Consider the following 24350-nt stretch of genomic DNA (forward strand, 5'->3'; position numbering starts at 1 on the left):
TGTTGCACGAAACAGTTACACTCTACAGTGCGTATCAAAAAAAAGTTTAGACTTAGAAAAAATCCTGTAAAATTATACATTTGTAATATCCTGAAGATTTTTCCACATTTTAACATTGGTACAGGTCCATTTAAGCAAATAACGATAAAACTGTCGAAAAATATTTCCGCTTGAGTGAGCACCACTTGCTTTTGAAAAGTTAGTGAAAATGATTTGCGCAGAACTTTTAAATAGTTATGCGAATAAAAGTAGACCTTAATCATGAATAACACGTGGAATTTAGCTAGTAAAATTGATTTGAAGATATCTTTCACCTATTTAACTTGTTTCTTTGCCCAAACCACTTCGAGGAGTGCATTGCGCCCCACCCCACTCCCCCACACACCGAGGCCATCGGGACGATATTTGCTTTACACTGAGCTGTGATTTACATGAAATGGCTTAGGCTTGATTTTCATTTTGTTAATCATTGTCAAGCTTGGGAAAAGTGTTGAGAAACAAGTATTAAATAAAAAATGAAATGTAAACCCACTTTAAATGATAAAAACTTAGTGAAAAAATGCTAGAGATGTCTGATATAAACTTTGGTTCAGATTCAGTTATGTCCTCAGATCCAGCAGGCACAAAAAGGGTAAAAGTTGTGTATACTAAGTGTTAAAATTTCAATTTGGGTGGCAAAATTGTTAGAAAATGCTTGAATGTATCCGTTTTATTTCAAGTGACTAAAAGTGCAAGGGAAATGTATGAGAAATGTTTCGCAGGGTAAGCTTGATTTCACCCTTTCCCCTTGACACAGCATACAAACAGGCATTTCTGCGCAAACAGATTTCTGCGAGCTTTACAAAAATGGACAGTGCTCACTCAAGTGTAACAGTCTGTCAAAACTTTTACTTTCATTAGATAGATGAGACCCAAATCCAGGATTGTATGTGAAGAAATTACCCACATGTTGTATATTTTTAAATTCCCAGGGCTTTTCAAAGTGTAAACTTTTTTGATACGCACTGTAGATTCCAATGATTTAAAATAAATCCAGATCGGCTGTGAATGGTTGCCAGCCAAAATTTTGATTTATTTCTAAACTTTAAGATTAACATCTAATTCTCAAATGATTTAAATTCAAATCTTTTAGCTTTAGAATTAAATTCTTCTGGCCACTATTCATAGCCGATCTGGATTTATTTCAAATCCTTGGAATTTATAATGTACGATTGATTGCAACTATGATGCAGTCGCCTTTGATTGCTTAAAGGGGAATCCAACCCAAATAAAAACTTGTTTTTATGAGGAAAAGAAAAATCAGACAATTTGATAGGTGAAAGTTTGAACAATATTGGACAAACAACAAGAAAGTTATGAATTTTTAAAAGTTGTAAATATTGGTAATCACTATACCCATGAAGACTTCAAATTGGCCGCATATAGGATGTCATAGTGATGTAAGGCAAGGACTACTCTTCCATGTACTCTAATACATATTATGGCTAAAATGTCATTTTTCCCCAAAGTTTTATTTCAAATTATATTTTTCTTTCATGAGGACATAAAACAATATACTACCTGTGTTATATTTAGATCACTGTCCCAAGGGAGTGGGTATTTAGGAGAAAACCACAAATCCCTGATAATAAAGTACATGGCCTATGAGAAAGTTGTCCTTGCCCCTTGTCATAATTTACTTACTCAGTTGCCAATTTGAAATCTATGTAGTATTAGTGATCTCGATTTTAAAGCAGCTATAACTTTCTTATTGCTTGTTCGATTTCATTCAAACTTTCACCATTCTGTTTAATCTATTTTTCTCCTGGCCAACACAACATGTTATGGCCATGGCTGGATTCCCCTTTAAAATCGCGACTTGATTGATACTGGGACTAGAGTTTGATCACAATTCTTTTTATCGATCCGGGTCACAGGAAAAAATTGGCATTGTGTCGAGTTAGGGACGATGCCAGAGTATAGGAAGGAGGCAGGTGTGACCGCCCATTTTGCAAATGATTTTAAGTAAAGATAGAAAAGGAGGTGTAAGAGGGGAAAAATATTGGAAATAGATGTCAGAGTTGTCCATCGATATACCGCTATGTGTATCGAGTTGCAATTGTGTTTTGAGAAAAATAATGGCGTTTCATTTACGGAATCCGGATACAAAACCATGTGGAAGAGATGCAAACAGATAAAGGTTATTTTGATAGAGGGTACTGCTTTAAATTGAATTACAATTGAAATAAAATTATTTTGCAACATTTAAAATCAACATCAAAGTCATTCAATATCACAAAGATAGAATAACGCGTTAAGCCTTCTAAACATGCAACTCACACTTGTGGATGAGGTCCTATTTAAAAAAAAGTAAGATGGTCACCAGAGGCGGATCCAGGATTTTTCGAAAGTAGTGCAGGGGGGGGGCATTTTCCCTCGGAAAATGTTGACAAGCAAGAAAAAGGGGTTTTAACCGAAAATTATGGGTATTTCGTCTACGAAAAAAATTGACAAGCAAAAAAAAGGAGGGTTTTAAAAAAAGAAATTGGATATTTCGTCCACGAAATAATTTGACAAGCAAAAAAAAAGGGGAAAAAAAGGTGTTCACTTTCAAAACGCTGGCACACTTCTATTCTAACGGCACTTTCACAATACAAATTTTAATTGTGCCTCTCAAAAGGGAGGGAGCACGGTCTGGTTGTGCCCCCCCCCCTTTCGATTTGCCCGTGATGGTCATCATATAACTGTCAAATCGACGAATCAAATGAAAAACGAAATCCGTTTCTAAAGTAACCTGTTGAAAAAATGAAATAATAACGAAAAACAGGAAAGAGGCCGCGTTAGCAAGAGTTCTCTGTTCTAGCTTTATTTCCTCAATTATTTAGTTGTCTACGGTATCCAGAATTTTTTTTCGTCTTTGCACACAGCTATATACTATATCCATAGGGACTTAAATGGAAAAGTATACTGCTTTACTGTAGGCCCACCCCCCCCCCCCCCACTCCCTGCATGTCGCCATATACTAGGCCTATATATTCCCGCCCCTGATTCATAAATTGATACAAACATTTTTTAAAGATTAATTTTAAGTTCTTAGCGGTATACAGCCACGCTTACAATTGCCATAAAGTTGACGGTATATACCTGATCTATATTACATCATACTTCAAGCTACACGGAATTAATCTGTGTCAATCACACAAACAGGTCTACCAATCTCATCTCCGGATCTTATCGCATTTTGGTATCGCAGTAAATAGAATTGCGTCGTTCATTATAGAGGATGTACATACTCGGATCATATTTGTCAGGAACAAATCGCAGAAATAACGGGAATCTTGTTTGTCTTGGAAGAATGATATAGGTCACTCATTTCCATATTACTCGCCATGTCATTCGGCCAACGCGCCCGCGTGAGAGGTATAGGTGTAAAGCTTGAGAGATATCCTACTATAACAAACTAGCGAGAAGATGTCCTCACGTTTCCAACTCGACAGAATCAGCAAGAGAAAGCGGTATATTCTATAACATCATTGTATAGCCGATACACTTTCAAGGCCCATTTTCAGCATTTATTGATTCTTATTGACCACCCTTCCGTGACCTCACTAAACCCACTCTCCCCCTCTATCTTTCTTTTGTTGGTGACGAATTTTTGGCGGAACGCTAAATGTGGATTCATACCCAGGATAGATCAACCCAGGAGCAATGCACAGATATCAATACCACCAGTCGCACAGCTCTAGAAGGGGCACTTCCTTGGAGTTTCATGATTATCATTACGATGTAGATTGCTTGGTAAGTCCCTATTTCACTTATTTGTATTCCTCCATTTTTTATTACTTATCATAAAGGAAAAAGAGATTATTTGAACTGCGAGTCGACCTTTTCACCTGTGACTACACTTTTAAATCGATATGTAGTATTACTATAACACATAGAAGCAATTGCAACGAAGCGGGTCTACAACCAACACTATATATCTACATTGGTATAGAATGTAGGCAAAATGGAGACACTTTAGCGTTTACACCTTTATCATATATATATTTTTTTTGCTCATAGCACCATGTTTGTATAATCTCGTATCTGAGTGCAAACAAAAGAATATTATACCAGCCGGCGACTCACATCGCTAGAAACCATGATTATGCAACGCCATTTTGGTCATGCTCGGGTCTGCTTGTACTGCTTCATTATTCATAATGATGTCGTTTTCTCAGGCGCCATATTAGCATCATCTTAACTGTAGAAAATGGTGTTTCAATTTTAGCTTGCCTCAAGTAAAACAATGTCATCATATAGTGTACAGTATTGCATGGTTATTTACGTCGCATATTACGGAATAGATAGATGGCTATATGACATGGACTATATGCTTGTGATTTTATGCACGGAAAATAACCTCGATATCCTTTCGTGGGTATATATACCAGTTCGTAGTTACTTGAACTTACTTCATGTTCAATTTTGGTCAAATATCCTTTCATTTCATTCATTATGATAGGCAGATTTCAAAGCAAGTATTTAAAGGAAAATGAAACCTTATAAAAACAAGAAAGCTTGTGTGAAAACAGAAAAATCAAAGAAACAGATCAACGAAGGTTTGAGAAAATTGAATAAATGATGAAAAAGTATTTGAAGTTTACATCTAAACTTCCAATACTCATAACTTTCTTATTATTTTATTCATTTTTTTCTAAAACTTTCGTTGATTTGTTTCTTTGATTTTTCTTATTCCATGCAAACCAGCCCTTTTGTTTGAAAGGTTTCACCCCGGGGCCCTTTAAGCATGCCTTAAAAGAGAATGAAACCTTTGGAACAAGAAAGCTTGTGTGAAAACAGAAAAATCAAAGAAACATCAACAAAAGTTTGAGAAAAATTTGACAAATGATAAGAAAGTAATGAGCATTTGAATATTGCAATCACCAATGCCATGGAGATCCTCACATTGGCAATGCGACAAAGATGTGTGATGTCACTTGTGAACAACTCACCCCATTATATAAACATATATTTCACTTAAACTGCCTCTTATCTATCATTTGATCATGAGTTCTTTGGAGGGCGTGTAATACAGATTTTCAAAGAATACGTCGTAGAAAATGAGTTTGTATCACTATAAGAAAAAGCAGAAAGAGACATTTGGGGGTATTTTATAGTCCATGAAAGGGAAAGTTGTTCACATGTGACACCACACATCCTTGTCGCATTGTCAATATGAGGATCTCCATAGCATTAGGGATTGCAATATTCAAATGCTCATAACATTATTTGTCCGATTTTTTCAAACTTTCTTTGTTCTTATTCATTGATTTTTCTGTTTCGACACAAGCCTACTTGTTCGAAAGGTTTCATTCCCCTTTAATTACATGGTGACTAGATTAGCATAACTATGGACACTCTATGAAGGATTTGTTTCATTTCTACTTTGAATGTATTAGCAGCTCCATGTTCTGATAACAATGTACTTGGCCAACTGTGAGTACCATGCAGTCGCTGGTAGAAGCATTTTTTTTTGTGTGTGTGTGTGAGGGTGTGTGTTGCTTATTTTTACCTTTAGTTTATTTGAATGAAAACCTTTAAGGGATGATCTAGGCTAGAGATACTTATATCTCAATGAATATAGGAAAATTTACAAAGCAAAATGCTTAAAATTTGATCAAAATTGGATAACAAATAACGAAGTTATTGAATTTTAATCATTTGCCTTATTCCGATGAAACAGTTCTTGGCATGTCTTTATGGATATTCATTAGGTAAGCTGATGATGTCATAATCTCCAGTTGTTCTTTTGTTTTTTATCATATGGAATTAGATTTATTAAAAATGTTCTACCAAGAACTATAACTATTGGATTGACAACTGATTAAGTCATTACTTATTTATTGCCGCAATTAACTTATTTCATCATAGTGGAGACACATCATTTACACATGTATGAAGAAATGAAACATATATGATTTCATGTAATAACATAAGAAAAAAAGAAAGTGGGGATGTGACGTCATCAGCCCACCTAAGGAATTTTCATGACGATATGCATATAACTGTTTTCACAAAATATTGATAAACCTTAAAATTCAATAACTTCATTATTTGTCATCCGATTTTGATGAAATTTTCAGCATTTTGCTCTGTGAATTTTAGTCTATTTATTTAGATATAAATATTTTCAGCCCGGACCATCCCTTTAATAAAAATATGTTTTAAAAAAGTGTGTGTGGATCTAATGAATAACACAATGCAAAAGAATATATGAATAAACAAGACATCAAAGATGGTGCTTATCTCATTAAATATTATCTCCATGGTCCCAGTGAACTTACGGATGCAGAGATGATGTATAAGGGAAAAAGAATGCCATCCGTTGGAAAACGTTATGCATACTATCTGTTGTGTACTCGTTGCATACGTGTTTCATACGATATATCCACAGTGCATTGACCTTCTGATCGTGCGCAGAATGAAACTACAAAAAGGCTAATTAAGCAAACTGCATTACCAGAAACAAAGTCATACAGGATTATGTGCCCCACCGATCCCTCATGTTAAGACATATGAATGAGAAGAGTTTTAACAAATAAAATCAACTCTTATAAATGCGTCCCACAAAAAACGAAACCGATATTTAGCGATGATTTATCAGCACTTCATCACAAATAAGTCATTGCAAAGCGTATATACAGTCTCCGTTTTATGCTGGTGCTATGTCCCATCCACGGCATGAGTGTGTAAAAACAATTCGAAGAAAGGATACAAAAAATCATTTGGAAGGGTGTATCTGAATTTTAAAAAATAAAATCACATGCCTGAGAAGTTCAATATATGTTCTTTAATTTCATACCTCAATCACATGAAATGTCAAGAATTAATAGACGGGTCAATTTACGACCAAATAGCCTTACCCGGAACAAATTGCAACAGATGGTTTTTCAACGTTTTTTTTTTTTTGCTACTAATTGACCTCAGGAAGGACATACTAAAAATCTATATACCCAACTCCGCATCCGGGAAATGGCGTCCAAGATGGTCGCCATTCACTGAACATGGATACAACTCAAAAATTAATTATCCACCCTAGAATCCTATTTTGGTTCATATTCAGTGGTTCAGGGAGTAATTTGTTGATACAAGTTAGATTGAATCACTTCAGGATACCTGAACATCCAAGATGGTGCCCAAAATGGCTGCCGTAGGCAATAAAGTCTTCTATAGAAGATATATATTCATCTATTATTAAAGTGACTTTGATTTGGTTTCTATTCATTGGTTTTAAGGGTGAATTAGTTCCTTAGAACAAGTTATAAGGACAGTCAGTGGTATCGTGGGACAAAAAATCAAAGATGGCTTCCAAAAGTGGAGTTTAAAATGGCTGTTGATACTTAAAATGGACATAGCTCGATCATTTCATGGGAGGTATGATTTTTGGTGTCTACACCAAGGTTTCGACAGTAAAAATACGTTGGGACAACAAGGACAGTCAGTGGTCCAGTATGTTAAAAAGAAATCCAAGATGGCTTCCAAAAATGGAGTCTAAAATTACTGTTGCTACTTTGTTTTTGTTTAATCATTTATCTTCCATAATCATATAAAAACAGTTCATTACAACAAAAATTAAATACATGCAATAATATACATTCATAAAAGTAAAATACATATAAATAGTTTACAGAATGCCTTGCAATGAAAACAAGAACATGCTAAATTATTTGAAAATGAAAAAATGGAAACTAAAATAAGGCCATATGGCCCTGTAAAATAAGTTCCCTTATATCTATATCTAATACAATAAAATATATTATGTGTTAATGAAAGACATGTTTACACAAAAAATGAAATGTGTCAGAGGAACATCGACAAAAAGCATATGGCAATACATGCACTACTTTGGGTGCATGTACATGTCAGTATTTTGATAAAAAGAACGTTTTCAAATGTTTTTTAAATGAGTTTTGGTTATTACAAAGAGAAATATTGCACTGTTTGTCTGATTTTTCTTCCTCTTTCCTTTTGAGGCCTTCATCAATTTCAAGCTCTAAGCTTAAGATGAAGGTCTCCAACATTTCAAAATGTACTATGTTGATATATATATATGATTTTTTTCTGCTAATTTTTGTAACAATTAAAAAAAGGAAATTTATCAGGTATAAATATGTTTTAATATTAGATTATTAGATTGTTTATATGTATATGTTATTAATTTTATCATTTACTTATTATGTTATGCTAAGAAAAAATGATTTCACTTGTATATGATTTTATTGGAATGTGGAAATAAATAAATCTAATCAAATCAAATAACCCCCGACATAGTTTGCTAAAAAAATCTTGGAAATGACGTGCAAAAATGTTGATTAGGTCACACCAACGAAACCGACTAGAATTCGATCGATGGTTTGTCAATATATATCGGTTTAGGGTCAATGTCGCTCATGGCACTGGGTGGCGGGGGTGCTGGGGGGTAGCACTGAATCACCCCCAATATTTTCATGGGGGTGCTGCGTGTATCATTCTTCATATAGGCAGCACCTCTTGCGTCCCATTTCATAAAGACTTGTCATGATAACATGTCAATCGTTTCTTTAACAAATTTACCATTAGCCAATCAGATGGAAGGATATTAGTAGCTTTTAACCTGATATTGCACAGCAAAAACTGTGGTGTTAACCGGTGTACATAGAGGACCACACCAGTTATTTTACACCGGTGTTAAATTGTTGGTGTTAGTTTTACACCTATAGGTGTTATTACAACACCTTTGGTTGTTACATTTACACTCTTTGGTGTTATGTTCAATCTTTAGGGTGTAATTTTAATACCTCAGGATGTGTTCCTCTATTAACACCAATTGGTGTCAGTTTTAACACCACAGTTTTTACAGTGTGCAAATTTGTTTTTATAACAAGTTATATGAAACTGACCCTGGATATTCTGGAGGGTGTGTAGGAAAAATTAATATTGTAACCGAAATGACCTTCATTTTGTAGTGGAACCGCGTTTTTTTTTTTTTTCTTTTTGCTTTTAAAATTTCTTTGGACCAAATATGACCTCGATTTTGTAGTCAAAACCTCTTTTTTATCATTTTTTTTGCTTTTCATATTAATCTAAATCAGCACCCCCGGTAAAAATAAATCGTTTCCAGGGCCCTGGCTTGCTTGTGTGACGGTATATCAGTATATAGTCCTATAACATAAATGATGTAAGCTCATTCTGGCCATACTGGCTGAACAAAAAAATCTACCTTAGGGTTTAGAAAGCGAATTCATCTTAATAATTTGACATTTCATAGGAATCGACTAATTTGATATCCCCAGGAGAAGATCATTATATCTAATTACGAGTAGCATAAACTTTAAGTAAGTTATTTCAAATTAAGTTTCTCCTGCCACGCCTTTTTCATTCATTATTATTTTAATGTTTAAGAAAAAAACACCGCGTTTAATTTTCAATTTTTAAAAGATTTTCACGATACGCACTTTATGAAAATTGAGCGCATTCCTCTTTTCGCATGCATGTACTTGCAGAAACACTTGTTTCGTTTTCAAATAAATTAATTCAGAAGAGACAATCTTGATAGTATTTACACTCTAAAAAATAAAGGGGAATGAAGAGATCCTTACGAAATTCCGATTTGATGACGTCATTGATCATATTTACATAATCTAAATAATCTTATCAAGAAACTATAGAGCATGTTTCTTTATTGATTAACCAAGAAGGGTGTTATACCCAACGTTATCATATTCCTAGGGATAATTTAGCAGTAAATTTCCCCAAGAGATTTATTGATCGCATAGTAAGTCAAGAGATGTATGGACAGAGTTGTCAATCAAGGATTTGTTTTGTAAATATTTGTCATAATTTATAATCATTTGTATCTCTAGCTATGAAAAATGACGAAAACGACCAAGAAAGCAAATTATGAAAATAACCAACCCACCAACAAAATATTGTACTAAATAAATTAATTCAAATAATGAATATATAGGCCTATTTACTTCATTGTATATAGAAACTCTTTATACTCATATTCAGATCTACATAGAGGTTTATACATGTAGATGCAACCTCTTGATTGACAAGATATTATATGGGACCATTAGACGTGTTTCCATGGTTACGAACGTCAAAGTGAATGAAAAGCAAAATCGCTTCATCATTATGTTGATCTGAATTTACTTTCAAGAATTGTAATTTCATGAAACAAAAAAAATAGATACAAAAATCTTGAAATTGATGTGAAAAGTGTTGATTAGGTGATAAATACCAAGCCTGTCCGCCTATAATACGTAAACTGTGCAATATACATGATATAGATAAGATAAGAATTAATTCACTCTATCGACCCACTTTCGGGGTATGAGAATACTACATAAATTATGAATATACAGATATATGCGTACATTGCATGCAATCAGATTCAGATAACATACAATTTATTTACAAAAGAAAACGAACTACCACTACACAAGAAAAACTACCTCTTAGAGTACGAACTGAACTAGAACTATAAGTAGAAGTACTAAATTAAGATTAAGAATACATTCTTCATATATTTGGTATGTGACGAAATTCCAGCTTATTGACATGATTGAGGTGAGCTAAGTGAACACTACATTTTAGAATGAGGGCCTTCGGCCTTCTTGGTAACAGGTAGTGCATGTGATCTGAATTTACTAATTGTAGAAGTGTAATAGCGTCTTTCTTATTAAGGCATTGTAAATAATTTTCATACTCATGGCACATAGCTGGTCATAATGCAATCATGACGTGATATAATAAATTATGATTTCAAACTCTATTGGACTTTGGATTTTACTATCGAAGTTTAGTATGTGTCTACTTCTTAAAGGGAATCAAATTCATAAATGACTAGACTTGCGTAAGGCAAGAAGGTGTGTAAGACAACTGAGAATCATTGAAGAAATTAACTATTCCAAAGTTTTCATTTCTTTCAAATCTTAACCGAAGGTTAAGTTCTTGAAATGACAGCATAATTTAGAAAGTATATGGACCTAGTTCATGAAACCTGGCCATAAGGTTAATCAAGTATTATTGAACATCCTTTCTGACTTGTCACATGACCAAGGTCAAAGGTCATTTAGGGTCAATGAACTTAGACCATGTTGGGGCAATCAACATCAAAATCTTAGCCTAAGGTTAGGTCTTTGAAATGTCATCATAACTTTAAGAAATATATGGACCTAGTTCATGAAACTTGGACATTAGGTTAATCAAGTATTACTTAACATTCTGCGTGAATTTCAAGTCACATGATTGAGGTCAAAGGTCATTTAGGGTCAATGAACTTTGGCCAAGTTTGGGGTATCTGTTGAATTAGCATCATAACTTTGAAAGTTTATGGATCTGATTCATGAAACTTGGACATAAGAGTGATCAAGTATCACTGAAGATCCTGTGCGAGTTTCAGGTTACATGACCAAGGCCAAAGGTCAATGAACTTTGACCATGGTGAGGGGGTATCTGTTGAATTATCATCATAACTTTGATATTTTATTAGTCTAATTAATAAAACTTGGATATAAGAGCAATCAAGTACTTGACCAAGGTCAAAGGTCAATGAACTTTAGCCATGGTTAGGGGGTGTTTTGTGAATAATTATTTTATAGTACACTGTAAAAAAAAATAGTTGAAATTACTCAATAAAATTGTTTCAACAGATTGCCTTAATTTCTTGAAGTATTTATGTCTTTGGCAGTTTTAAGTAAACTTTACTTATTTTCTTTGTATCCATTTCACTCAAGAAAATTAAGTTACAATAACTTAATTCAATTTAGTTAAACAATCACTAAAATGTTTGAAAAACTCAAAGGGGAGTGGACTTTCGTTATTCGAAAGTCCGCTCCCCCATCGTCCCACTTTTTCTGTCATATAGACCTCTTTTGTCCAACCTTGTGCATTTTCACTTACCTGTTACACATATAGGTACTTGCACTAATATTTATACGCGATCGTTTCATTCGTACAAATAAAATAGTGAGAACAATATAATCATTTTTCGAAAACCTAAAAAGAAATCTGAAATTTTCTGCCGAATGACTATTTAATGTTGCTTTTTCTTTGATTCAACAAAATAATAAACTAGTTGGCACACCCTTATTCGAAAAAGTTCAAACACATATAGATATGACATTATGGACGCGGGCGCGAAAGGACGCGCTTTGTAGCTCCTCCAGGAATTTAGACTGTTGTGCTCAATATTTTGGAAAAATGTAACCTTTTGCACTTTGGACCATACTATATGGAATAATCCACATCAGTCTACCAATACTGCTGACTACGCTGGACCCTTTGGAGCAAGGTATGACTATCTCATTATACTGATTTTATTGTTTCAAATTAACGTCTTCTGATCGAGAAACTCACAATGAAAAGCAAATCAGCTGCGAAGGGATACAACGAGGTTGCTGCTACCTACAAAAGGCCCGAGCGGCCCGGGGCGAAACCATGACGCCACGCCTGAGCTGCCGGAGCTATGCAAGCCTCGCCAACGCGCAAGCATCATGAGCAAAGATCTAGTGCGCGTTCCCGATCCCCGACGAGGTCAACAAACTCTCGATTCAGTGATGACGGAGGCGAAGAAGGGTCTGCTGCGTATGAGGTACCAGGCGTAGAAGAAGGGTTGGAGGTGGCTATCAAAAAAGCTCTGCAAGTTATTCTTCTAGAAGAATCGTTCGTAAAGAACCTAGTCAGCTCCATAAAATCTGTTCTTGTGAAGGAAATTGAATCAGCAGTTTCTGATCATGTTGAGTCCATCTTATTCGAGAATGCAAATCTTCAGGAGGAAGTTGGTCGTCTAAAAAACAGAGTCGAGTCGCTAGAAGCTGCAGCTGATGAGGCGGAGCAGTATTCACGCCGCAATTGCCTGATTTTCAGTGGTATTGCTGAATCTGCAAACGAAGATACTGATGCCAAGATCATGGAGCGAGGTGTGCCAGAGGAATCTGGGTGTTACAGTGAAACAAGAGGACATCGATCGTTCTCACCGCCTTTCCAGCCATGCTGCGCTTGAGAACAAGCAGAAGGAGCCACGTAAGCCCCGGAATATCATCATCAAATTTTCCAACTACAGGGCAAGAGAGGCTGTATATGCATCTAGGGCTAAGCTGAAAGGCCTTTCAATTTACATCAATGAAAATCTAACACGAAAGCGATCTCAGCTGTTCTGGCAAGTGAAGAAGGGAAACCTCCCGCAAGTCCACAAAGTCTGGACTCAAGACGGAAGGATAACAGCGATAAATAAGAGTGGGAAAAGAGTTGATCTTTCAAGTGTAAAGGACCTCGGAAAACTTGATCAATTGAAAGAATGAGACAACAATCTCAATCAAATTCACTTAACTGTAAAACTTGGTCTGCTTGAGCACACAGGCGTTCCTGTTTACCATTTGCTTTTAAATTGCACTATTAAATGTACGATTTGTTTTTAATAAGATTATTTACTAGTACCTGGTTATTATTCTATTGTATATTTGTATAAAATTACATTCATAACTTACGCGTAATACTTTTCACTTGTTTTGAAATGTGTCAATTTACATTTTATTGTTATTGTTGCTGTTGCTATTTTGCACATATTCGTTTTGCTATATATTTGATTATTAAAATGTTAAATGTATATAAATTGCTTAGAGTGGTGGAAGTAAAATATGAACCTAATTTCAACATAAGTTTTAATGATTAAATACCCATGTTTAATTTGTAATAAATCTGTAAAAATAAATCAAAAGGCTTTGTTATGCACTGTATGTTCACAGTGGGTGCATATAGTTTGTGGCGGGGTCTCAAGAGAGACCTATGATTCAGACGAACTGTTTGAAAATTGGCAGTGCCCGAAATGCATTCTGCAAAGTGTATTACCTTTTTGGAATGATCCTGATGTATCTACTGAAGTCATGTATAACTGTAATAATATTTCTGTCGACGCAAATGATGATATGTCAACCGAAACTAATGATTTTGCTCTAAAAGGTATTAAAGGTATTAAATTAGCTCATCTTAATGTCAGAAGCATTGTTAATAAAGTTGCTGATTTACAGTGTTTGCTGAATAATAACCCTTATGATCTACTAGGAGTGTCAGAAACATGGTTAACAAAAGAACATTCTGATAGCTTGATTTCTGTTAAAGGTTATAAGTTTGAGAGGAGGGATAGATGTACTCATGGAGGTGGAGTGGGATGTTTTATATCAGAAAATTTATCATATATAAGAAGATTGGATCTTGAATCTGTTGCCTTAGAAATAATTTGGTTGGAGTTGCAACGTAGAAATAGTAGCTCATTATTTATTGGTATATTGTATACACTGTGAAAAAAAAGAGTAAATTTACGTTGGTCATTTTTTTGTTGGGTAATATATACGTTGGTTATTGTTTTGTTGGGCATTATGTGCCCAATACTTAGGCAAATTTTTACTCTGCCGCTGCCAAAATACAGATGTCCAATTGTTGGGCTAGTAATTGCCCTGCTGAGTGGTAAATGTTGCGAAACTTTACGATCACGAGTTGCGCTTGCAGCATGCTACACACGGTCGATAAGATATGGAGGAGCTTCTAGATGACTGGGGCTGGGGAGCCTCGCTGAATCTTTCATAGATGAGTTGCTTAAACGTTTTTTTAATTTTTTTATTTTGGACTTTACGTTAAGCATAATTTGTAAGGAATTTGTCAGAATAGGCCTACATACATGACATATATCTGACGCTGTTTTGTTTTTGCTTCACTCACTTGAGATATGCACTTGCACTTGTATGCAGCGTTATTGTGCATGCAAAGCACTTTCGGATAAGGTCTCCGGATCGCGCGTTTCCGTTTTACACCCTGGCGAAGGCATTTTCCGGAAAAGTAGCCAAAAAGCGACTAGTGAAGAGTCTACACACGTCGCTGGTTGCATGCAGCGTGCGACACAGGCGAGTCCACCACCGCATGCAATTTGCACAGTTACTGATCTCGGCACTTCATGTACAGAGAAAGCGGCAGTCAGGAGTGAAATCCGAACATGCTTTTGCAGTCTCGTTGTTTATGATAGTTTTTTTTATAAAAATAAATTATTAACTAAATGAATAGAATGACAGACAAAATCAAAATAAACAGATACTTATATTATGGAAAGACAAATTGAAGTTTGATGGATTGATACACTTAGAAGCTGCCGAAAGATAGATAGAAGACTGATAAATAAATAGAGACAAGATAGACAGATAGATAGATAGAAATAGAGAGAGAGAGGTGGATAGATAGATAGATAGAAAGAGAGATTGATTGATTGATTTTATTTGGCAAGTCACCATAACATATATACAGTAGCATTAAAACAACAGGCTTGCACAGGATGACCCACGAAAGCTCGAAAGCTTATTTCCAGTGGGGTCCTGAATTAAGATAATAAAATGGTTCAATTATACTATTTACATATTAAAAATGAAGGAAAAAAAATCAGAATTTAGTATTACCAATAAATAATATATATAGACAATAAATTAGATATATACAAGAATATAACGAAGAAGAAGAAGAAAAGAAGGAGAAGGAGAAGGAAGAGGAGCAACAGAAGAATAATGGGGACGAGGAGTAGAAGGAGACGGAAGAAACTGATAACGAAGGAAAATAAATAAGAAGAACAACAGCAAAAACGGTGACGACAATAACAACACGAAGAGGAGAATAGGAAGAGATAAAAGAAATAGAAATAGAAGAAAGAACATATCGAAGCTTCAATCACACTATGTAAAATACATAATAATACCTGGTAGAGAAGAGAAAAGACCTAGGTCAGTATTCAGGCTTAATCAACCGTATAACATATCATTTGCATCTTCTTTTTGACTCTCAAGTGAAAGATATTCTTTCAATTTCCTCTTAAAATGCAAAAAGTTTCCTATTTCCTTTATATAATTGGGAAGGGAATTCCAATGTTTTATAGCATTGTAATAAAAGGAGTTACCAATACTCCCTATCCTTTCTGGTAAGCAAAAGTTGAAATGGCTGTTTCTTGTATTATAGTTATGTATTTCGGTAACGAGATTAAAGTTTGATCCAATGTAATGGTTCGATCTATTGTGATAGATTTTATGCACGTGGTGCAAAATAAGCTGCTTTGATCTTTTGTTGACTTCAAGAAAACCTGCTCCAGTGAGTTCGGTATAGCCAACATGGGTTCTGGGACCAGAACAGTTAATGAATCTAACAATTTTATTCTGTATAATTTTCAACTTCTTTTTATCGAGTTCGCTTATGCCACTATACCAAGCAGGGTTAGCATAGTCAAATAAACTCTGAATAAGTGCAAAACAGAGAATACGCTTTGCTTTTTGATCCATACAACTTTGATACCTGTACAAAAATTTCAAACGGGCATTCGCCTTTTTTACGATTGATTCTACTAAAGATGAAAATGAAAGGGAGCTAGTCAACTCAATGCCTAAATACTTTACAGATTCTTTCCTCTGAATTATCTTATTATTGTATGATACTTCAAATTCAAATGAAGTTTTATGATTACTTTTAGAACAAAACAGAATGCTTTCGGTTTTGCCTAAGTGTAACGATAATCTATTATCAGTCATCCAATCGACACATGTAGACAGCTGTTCGCTAAGAGAGAGAGAGGTGGATAGATAGATAGATAGAAAGAGAGAGAGAGAGATGTCGTAGATAGAAATATGGACGGACAAAGAGAGAGAGAGAAAATGCTAGAGAGGGAGAGAGGGAGAGAATTTGAGAGACAGATAGATAGATGTTAGATAGATAGAAAGATAAAGAATGAGAGAGAAAGAGAAGATAGACAAATTAACAGATAATAGATATATAGATAGAGAGATGTAGAGAAAGACAGACAGATGGATAGATAGAGATAGATAGATGTTAGATAGATAAAGAGGGAGAGAGACAAATAATATTAACAAATTAACAGATAGATAAGTTAAAAAAATAGATAGATAAATAGATAGAGAGAATAAGAGAAAGACAGACAGATGGATAGATAGAGATATTAAATAGATAATTAAAGAATGAGAGAGACAGAGAAGATTATTAACAAATTAACAGATAGATAGATACTCTAGTTAAAAAATAGATAAATAGAGAGAAATAGAGAAAGACAGACAGATGGATAGAGAGATAGATAGAGAATTTGAGAGATAGATAGATGTCAGATAGATCAAGAATGAGAGAGAAGAGCGACAAATTAACAGATAGATACTGTAGTTACATAGGTAGGTAGAGAGAGAGAGAAATAGAGAAAGACAGACAGATGGATGGATAGATAAATGTTAGATAAAGAATGAGAGAGACAGAGAAGATTATTAGATAGATAGATACTGCAGTTACATAGATAGATAGAGATAGATATATAGACAGATAGAGAGAAAGACAGACATCAGCAAGTCGGCAAGGCAAATGATCAAACCTGGAAAGTATAAGCTCATGCAGCTGCATTTGCAAGACAGTACGGTATGTTCTGCGGATAACTTCGGTGCGGACTTTGGATCGCGCGCCCAGCTGATAATGTAAACAAACGTAGACGTAGACTCTTCACTAGTCGCTTTTTAGCTACTTTTCCGGAAAATGCCTTCGCCAGGGTGTAAAACGGAAACGCGCCTCCGGATCGACACGGACCAGGTACACGAAGTGAGTGTAGGCCTTGCCCAGATGTTGGGTTAATAACTTTATTAAAAAGTTGGGCAAATTAATGTCCCCCAAAATGTAGTTCAAAATATTACCCAACAGTTGGGCACATTAATGCCCCAACAACGTTGGGTAAAATATTGCCCAGTAGTTGGTAGGGTTGACTATCGGCCCAACGTTGGGCAAAATATTGGGTAAAATATTGCCCAATTTTTTCACAGTGTAGAAAACCCGATAATCATTTAGATTTTTTTGACAGTCTTGAAAGTAATCTCGAGAAATTGTATACAGTTACAAACAATGTCATCCTTCTTGGTGATTTTAATTGTAATATGCAAACCGTAAATAATCTTTCTAGAAAAGTTTCCAGTCTCCTTACTACAATGCAAATGACACAGGTTATATCTGAACCCACTAGAATTTCACCACATAGCCAGTCAGTAATCGATTTGGTATGTATTTCTGATTCACTTGTTGACAATATTATTAAATCAGGAGTGCAGTCAGCTGGACTTAGTGATCACTCTGTGATTTTTACTGCAATTAAAGGGAAACATCAACCCCTTTCTCCCAAAATAACTAAATGTCGTTCTTTCAAGTACTTTGACAGTGAGAAATTTAAAGATGATGTAAGGAAAGTTGATTGGCATGAGTTTTATTCCTGTGGGACTGATGTTGAAAAATTGTGGCACTCCTTTAAAAACGCACTCCTAGACATTTGTGACTGGCATGCCCCCGTGATATCAGTGCGGCAAAAACAAAGAGGGGTACCTTGGATAAATGATGATTATTTGGTGTTAGCACGCGAAAGGGATTATTATCGAAAGCAATTTAGAAAAACAAGATTAATTCATTGGTGGAATAAATTTCAGTCTTCCCGTAACAGAGCTAATAACTTGATTAAAAATTTGAAAAAGAAGTATTATCAGGACAAATTTAAGGACTGCGGAAATGACATAAAAAAGAACTGGAACATTTTATCGAAGCTTCTACCTAAGAAAAATAAAACCACGAGTCATGATGTTAAGTTAACAATTGATGATGGTCAAATACATAACAATGAAATAGCTCACGTTCTAAACAAAGCCTTTAATGAAGTCGGCTCAAGGTTGCAAGCCCCTTCGAATAATTTCTCGAAAGATTTATTAAACAATTTACAAACTCTTTTTATTCCAGATTGTGAATTTAAATTTTGTGCAATCAAAAAGGAGTATGTTTTGAAAGAGCTATTACATATTGATTGTTCGAAAGCGGTCGGAGTAGATGGTATTTACCCTAAGTTTCTTAAGCTGGCAGCAGAGAGTATAGCTGGACCTTTAACCCATTTATTTAATGCAACTTTGCAAACTAGTGTTATTCCAGAAGATTTTAAGACAGCAAGAATTACTCCTGTACATAAGGGAGGATCTTTTGATATTGACAATTATAGACCAATATCTGTGCTTCCAGTCCTGTCCAAAATACTAGAGAGAGCAGTACATGATCAATTGTATAAGTACTTAAATGTAAATGATCTATACTTGCAAATTGTCAGTCTGGCTTCAGACCGTCTTATTCCACTGCCACGTGTCTAACTGAGATTACAGACTTTTTGTATGATAAAATGGACCGAAAACATGTTACTGGTGGTATTTTCTTGGACCTACGCAAAGCTTTTGATGTTATTCCTCACAATTTTATACTTGCAAAACTTAAGTACTATGGTATTACTGGCAATGAATACAACTGGATGGAATCGTATTTAACAGACAGAAGGCAATTTGTAATGATTAACAATTGTCGCAGTGAATTTTTAAAGATAAAATCAGGTGTTCCACAAGGATCTATATTGGGTCCATTGATATTTTGTATTTTTATTAATGACATGTGTAATTTGAAATTGCATGTACATTCTAAAATGTCTCTTTATGCTGATGATACCGCCATTTTTAATCACGGTGAATCAATTAAGGAGGTACAAAAGTATTTGCAAGATGATTTTGATTCAATATGTAAATGGTTAGACTTAAATAATATGCATTTACACCCGCAAAAAAAAGCCATGGTATTTGGTCAAAAGAAAAAGTTGAGGGGTGCTCATTTGCCAGTGAAATTCAGGAACATACAATTAGAAAATGTAAAAAATATTAAATACTTATGTGTCATGCTCGATCCGGGCTTGACTTGGTGTGAACATATTACTAATATCGTTTGTAAAATATCTCGAGCAATAGGTTGTATAAGGCGGATTAAGCATTTACTGTCCTTTGATATCATGAAGAAGCTGTACTTTTCTATGATTTTACCTTACATTGATTACTGTAGTACATCTTGGGGAAGCAGTGCAAAAATACATTTAGATAAGATACAAAAACTTCAAAATAAATATGCCAGGATGCTTTTGAAAAAAGATTATAATACATCACAAATATCTCTGTTGCAGTCACTGAAGTGGCAATCAGTAGATCAGCGTATAAAATATCAGTATTGTGTTTTTGTATATAAAATAATGAACAATTTAGTTCCAAATTATTTAAAACCTTTAGTATGTAAACGGCCCGTGAAATACAGGACACGGTTTTCTTTGCGATGCCCCCTTCAGCTTCCCAAAGCTAGAACTGAATATAAAAGAAAGTCTTTCGCATATTTCGGACCCAAATTATTTAATGCACTTCCTTCAAATTTACAAGCCTGTACGTGTACCTCCTTGTTAGTTTTTTAAAAATTATGCAAAGCCTTTCATACGAATTGATGAAGAGCGAAATAATATTCCATTGATTTACAATGCTATGTACTTGTATGTTTAGATTGTCACTTCCCACTCTAAATTTTTTGATGTTAATTGTTTCTGATGTTAAATAGTTTGTATTTTGTATTTTTGACGTTGAATGTTTTTTTTTATGATATATTTTATATTTATCTTGACATGTATTTTAAACTGCAGGGCGCCTTTGTAAAGCAGTTTTAAGAACTGAACAGGCCTACCCTGCAGTATAAAATAAATAAAACAAAATAAATAAATAAATATAAATAAATAAATTTTAAAAAACCCAAACATTTACTTGCTCTAACATGTCTAATGAATATTCATGCATTATTTAAATAAGGCGATAATTGAAAAATATGAGTGCATCGAACAAGAATTTATAAGTAATAATCATCTTTGCCTAATTGAGTTAAATTTACTCAATCAAAGCAAGCCAGCAATACGTGAATTTTCTTAGATGTGTATTGAACCCAAATAAATCAAGTAAATTAAAAGACAAGTTAAAACTACTTAAAAAAGTAAAATAGTTACAAATTATAAATTCTACTTATATTAACTACTGATTCATATTTTTACAGTGTAGTTTTCATAGTCGGCACTGCTGCTATACAGTGCGTATCAAAAAAAAGTTTACACTAAGAAAAAATCCTGTAAAATTATATATTTGTAATTTCGTGAAGATTTTTTCACATTTTAACTTTGGTACCGATCCATTTAAGCAAATTACGATATAACTGTTGAAAAATATTTCCGCTTGAGTGAGCACCACTTACTTTTAAAAAGTTAGTGAAAAATGATTTGCGCAGAACTTTAAAATAGTTATGTCAATAAAAGTAGACCTTAATCACGAAAAACACATGGAATTTAGCTAATAAATTGATTTCAAGATATCTTCTATCCTTTTTAACCCGTTTCCTTGCCCAAAACACTTCGAAGAGTGCATTTCACCCCACCCCACTCCCCTACTCACCGAGGCCATCGTGACGATATTTGCTTTACACTGAGCTGTGATTTACATGAAATGGTTTAGGCTTGATTTTTATTTTGTTAATCATTGTCAAGCTTGGAAAAAGTGTGGAGAAACAAGTATTAAATGAAAAATGAAATATAAACCAACTTTAAATGATAAAAACTTGTGAAAAAATGCTGGAAATGTCTGATATTTTTGTTAAGATTCAAGTGCGTCCTCAGATTCCGCTGGCACAAAAGGGTGAATGTGCTTACTAAGTGTAAGTGTTCAATTTGGGTGGCAATTTTTACAAAATGCTTGAATGTATCCGTTTTATTTCAATTGACTTAAGTGCAAGGGAAATGTATGAGAAATGTTTCGCAGGGTAAGTTTGATTTCGCCCTTTCACTTTGACACCGTGAAAACGAGCATTTCTGCGCAAACCGATTTCTGCGAGCTTTATCAAAATGGACAGTGCTCACTCAAGTGTGACATTCTGTCAAAACTTTTACTTTCATTGGATAGACGAGACCTAAACCCAAGATTATATGTGAAAAAATTACCCACATGTTGTATTTTTTTAATTCCCAGGGCTTTTTCAAAGTGTAAACTTTTTTTTGATACGCACTGTATATTGAATCGCACGATGCAGGTGAGACTGCCAGAGGCGCTCCACTTGTTTATTGTTTGAATTATACAATATTTCATTTTGTTACAGATTTGACAATAAGGACCAACTTGACTGAACCATATGGTATAATACAATGCTAATTCCACATATTCAGGGAGGGATTAATCATTATTTCACTTAACAATGAGTAGGAAATTAGAATATTTCATATCTAATACAAAGTGGGTGACGTCACCGGTCTCATCATTATTTTGCAGACCGACCAGGATGTGCAGGCATACTGTTTTGTGAAATAAAGCGAAACTTTAAAATGTCATAACTTTCTTATTTTACATCCGATTTTGATGAAATTTTCAGTGTTATGCTTGTTAGATCTCTTTTTATTCAAATCAACTTTTTGTTTGGATGGACTTGTCCTTTAAAAAGGAAAGAGGATACATGCATAAAGAGTCGTAAACACGGCATAATATCAAGCGTGTTAATGAGTAATTAACTAGATCATTCACGATCTGGGGCTCGTTTCATAAAACTTGTTATAATAACAACTTTGCAATAACAGTTAAAAGCTACTGAAATCCATCACTTTGATTGGCTGATAGTAAATTTGTTATAGATGTTGTGCATTTGTTACTTTAAGAAGTCTTAATGAAACGTGGCCATGATAAGGACATTTCGTTGACAAAACCAAAGCCTTTAAGCGATGTAATAAAAATCAGCATTCCATGTCGGTTGATAAAAACAATGACCAATTTGTTTTTAATAGGGCAAGGAAATCTAATGAAACTTTACAAGTTCACACAAGCTTGGTGAGCGAATTTATAGGCCTTTTATATAAAGAAAATATTAAGAAGGGTTTTATTGTTTTATACTACTTTTCCTTCTTTCTTTTTTCTCCTCTTTTTTCTCCTCTTACATAATATATTTCTTGAAATAACAACTTCTTGGCATTTTAATGATATCTTGGTTGGGATTGTATCACTGAAAATATTATGCAATTACGTGTCAGGGGCTTGCACCCAATATGCGATTATTATGAATATAATTGTTACTAGTATTATGATTAATATTATTGTTATTATTATGGTTATTATTGTTATTGATATTATTATCACCATTAATTATTATCATTATTATTATTACTATTATTAATAATAATACTATTATCATTTAGATTGTATTATTCATTAATACCAAATACTTAGTAGTCCTCGAGACATTTTTGAAGAATGCTGATAGTATTCTACAGAAACCGTTTGATGACCATACATGACTATATTTTTTAAATTAAAAATATGACAGTTCGGTTTCTTTTTTGCGATACACGCAGTATGGGTAGCGATCGGGGGGGGGGTTGAGTTGACCCGGATATTTTGATTTTTTTTGTACAACAGCTTTTGGGGGAGGGTCACCTCTTTGTCCCCCTTTAAGAACCACCTTCCTAATTTTTACTATTTATCTCGTTTTCCAATCAGACGAGCATGACGACCCGGAAGGCCCAAAGACTATTGCTGTGGACAGCCATTTTAGCGGGCATTATGCTCGTGGTCTACATACCCATCATGGTCAGACACGCTCACAGATCTACAAGACTCGCTCACAGCTCATGTGGAAGTAAGACCGAATGCGATAGGTCAGTATGTGGGCGGTGCTCCGGGGGGGGGGCAGCCACCTTCTTTATATATTTTTTTTATTTAGTGATGGAAAAAAAGAGCAGGAACGGGGGGTGGAGAAAGATTAAATAAAAAGGCGGAGTACGGAAAAAAGTGATGAGCATATCGCATGATGTATACTCATTTTTTGTCTACATGTATTATAAAAGAAAGTCCGAAATCATTGTGGGGTCATATTGACCCCCCCCCCCCTCCTCCACCCACCATTATTATTAATGACGGATTGGGTGTCATTAAGAATCCAATTCTAAGGAGGGGCTAAGGTATGATCAAGATCAATTTTTCAAGACTTCACAATTATATTCAAAGTGAATAAGTTACTATTACATCACTTTGAATAATATTTTGCACTTTTTTAATTTTGTGCTTCTGTTGTTCATACGCGATTATACATCAAGATGGAATTTTGAAATTCTTAGAACGGCCATTGTGCAAATATGTTTAGTGCATATTGGAAACAGCCAAATATGAATGAGGTCTGAAAATTCCGGGTCACAGTGCCGATGCGTATGCACATAAAAAAAATAATACTTAACTTGGACGGACTTTGCACGGTGTTAGCGGTCAAGTTCCAACTATACGCATATAATTATGATAAGGCAATGACTCAAAATTGCACACTGAAACATGGCTGTAGATCCATTCTCCATGAGATTATATTTCTCAACTTGGGAAAATCGACAGCTGATTTGTCAATATTGGCCAAGTTGAGCTGAATTATTGATTTAC

General features: G+C 34.6%; 1 protein-coding gene across 1 annotated transcript in view; it reads left to right on the top strand.

The window, feature by feature from the left end:
• Positions 1-3151: 3151 nt before the first annotated feature.
• The window catches only part of LOC121423623 (sia-alpha-2,3-Gal-beta-1,4-GlcNAc-R:alpha 2,8-sialyltransferase-like), a 48019-nt gene continuing 26820 nt past the window's right edge, over positions 3152-24350 (top strand). The window contains exons 1-2 of the mRNA XM_041619013.1: positions 3152-3777; positions 23424-23581. Coding sequence (XP_041474947.1) covers positions 3688-3777; positions 23424-23581 — 248 coding nt within the window. The 5' untranslated portion in view covers positions 3152-3687. The remainder of the gene's footprint in view (positions 3778-23423; positions 23582-24350) is intronic.

This window comes from Lytechinus variegatus, chromosome 11 (genome assembly GCF_018143015.1).
Source record: "Lytechinus variegatus isolate NC3 chromosome 11, Lvar_3.0, whole genome shotgun sequence".
NCBI classification, from domain to species: Eukaryota; Metazoa; Echinodermata; class Echinoidea; order Temnopleuroida; family Toxopneustidae; genus Lytechinus; species Lytechinus variegatus.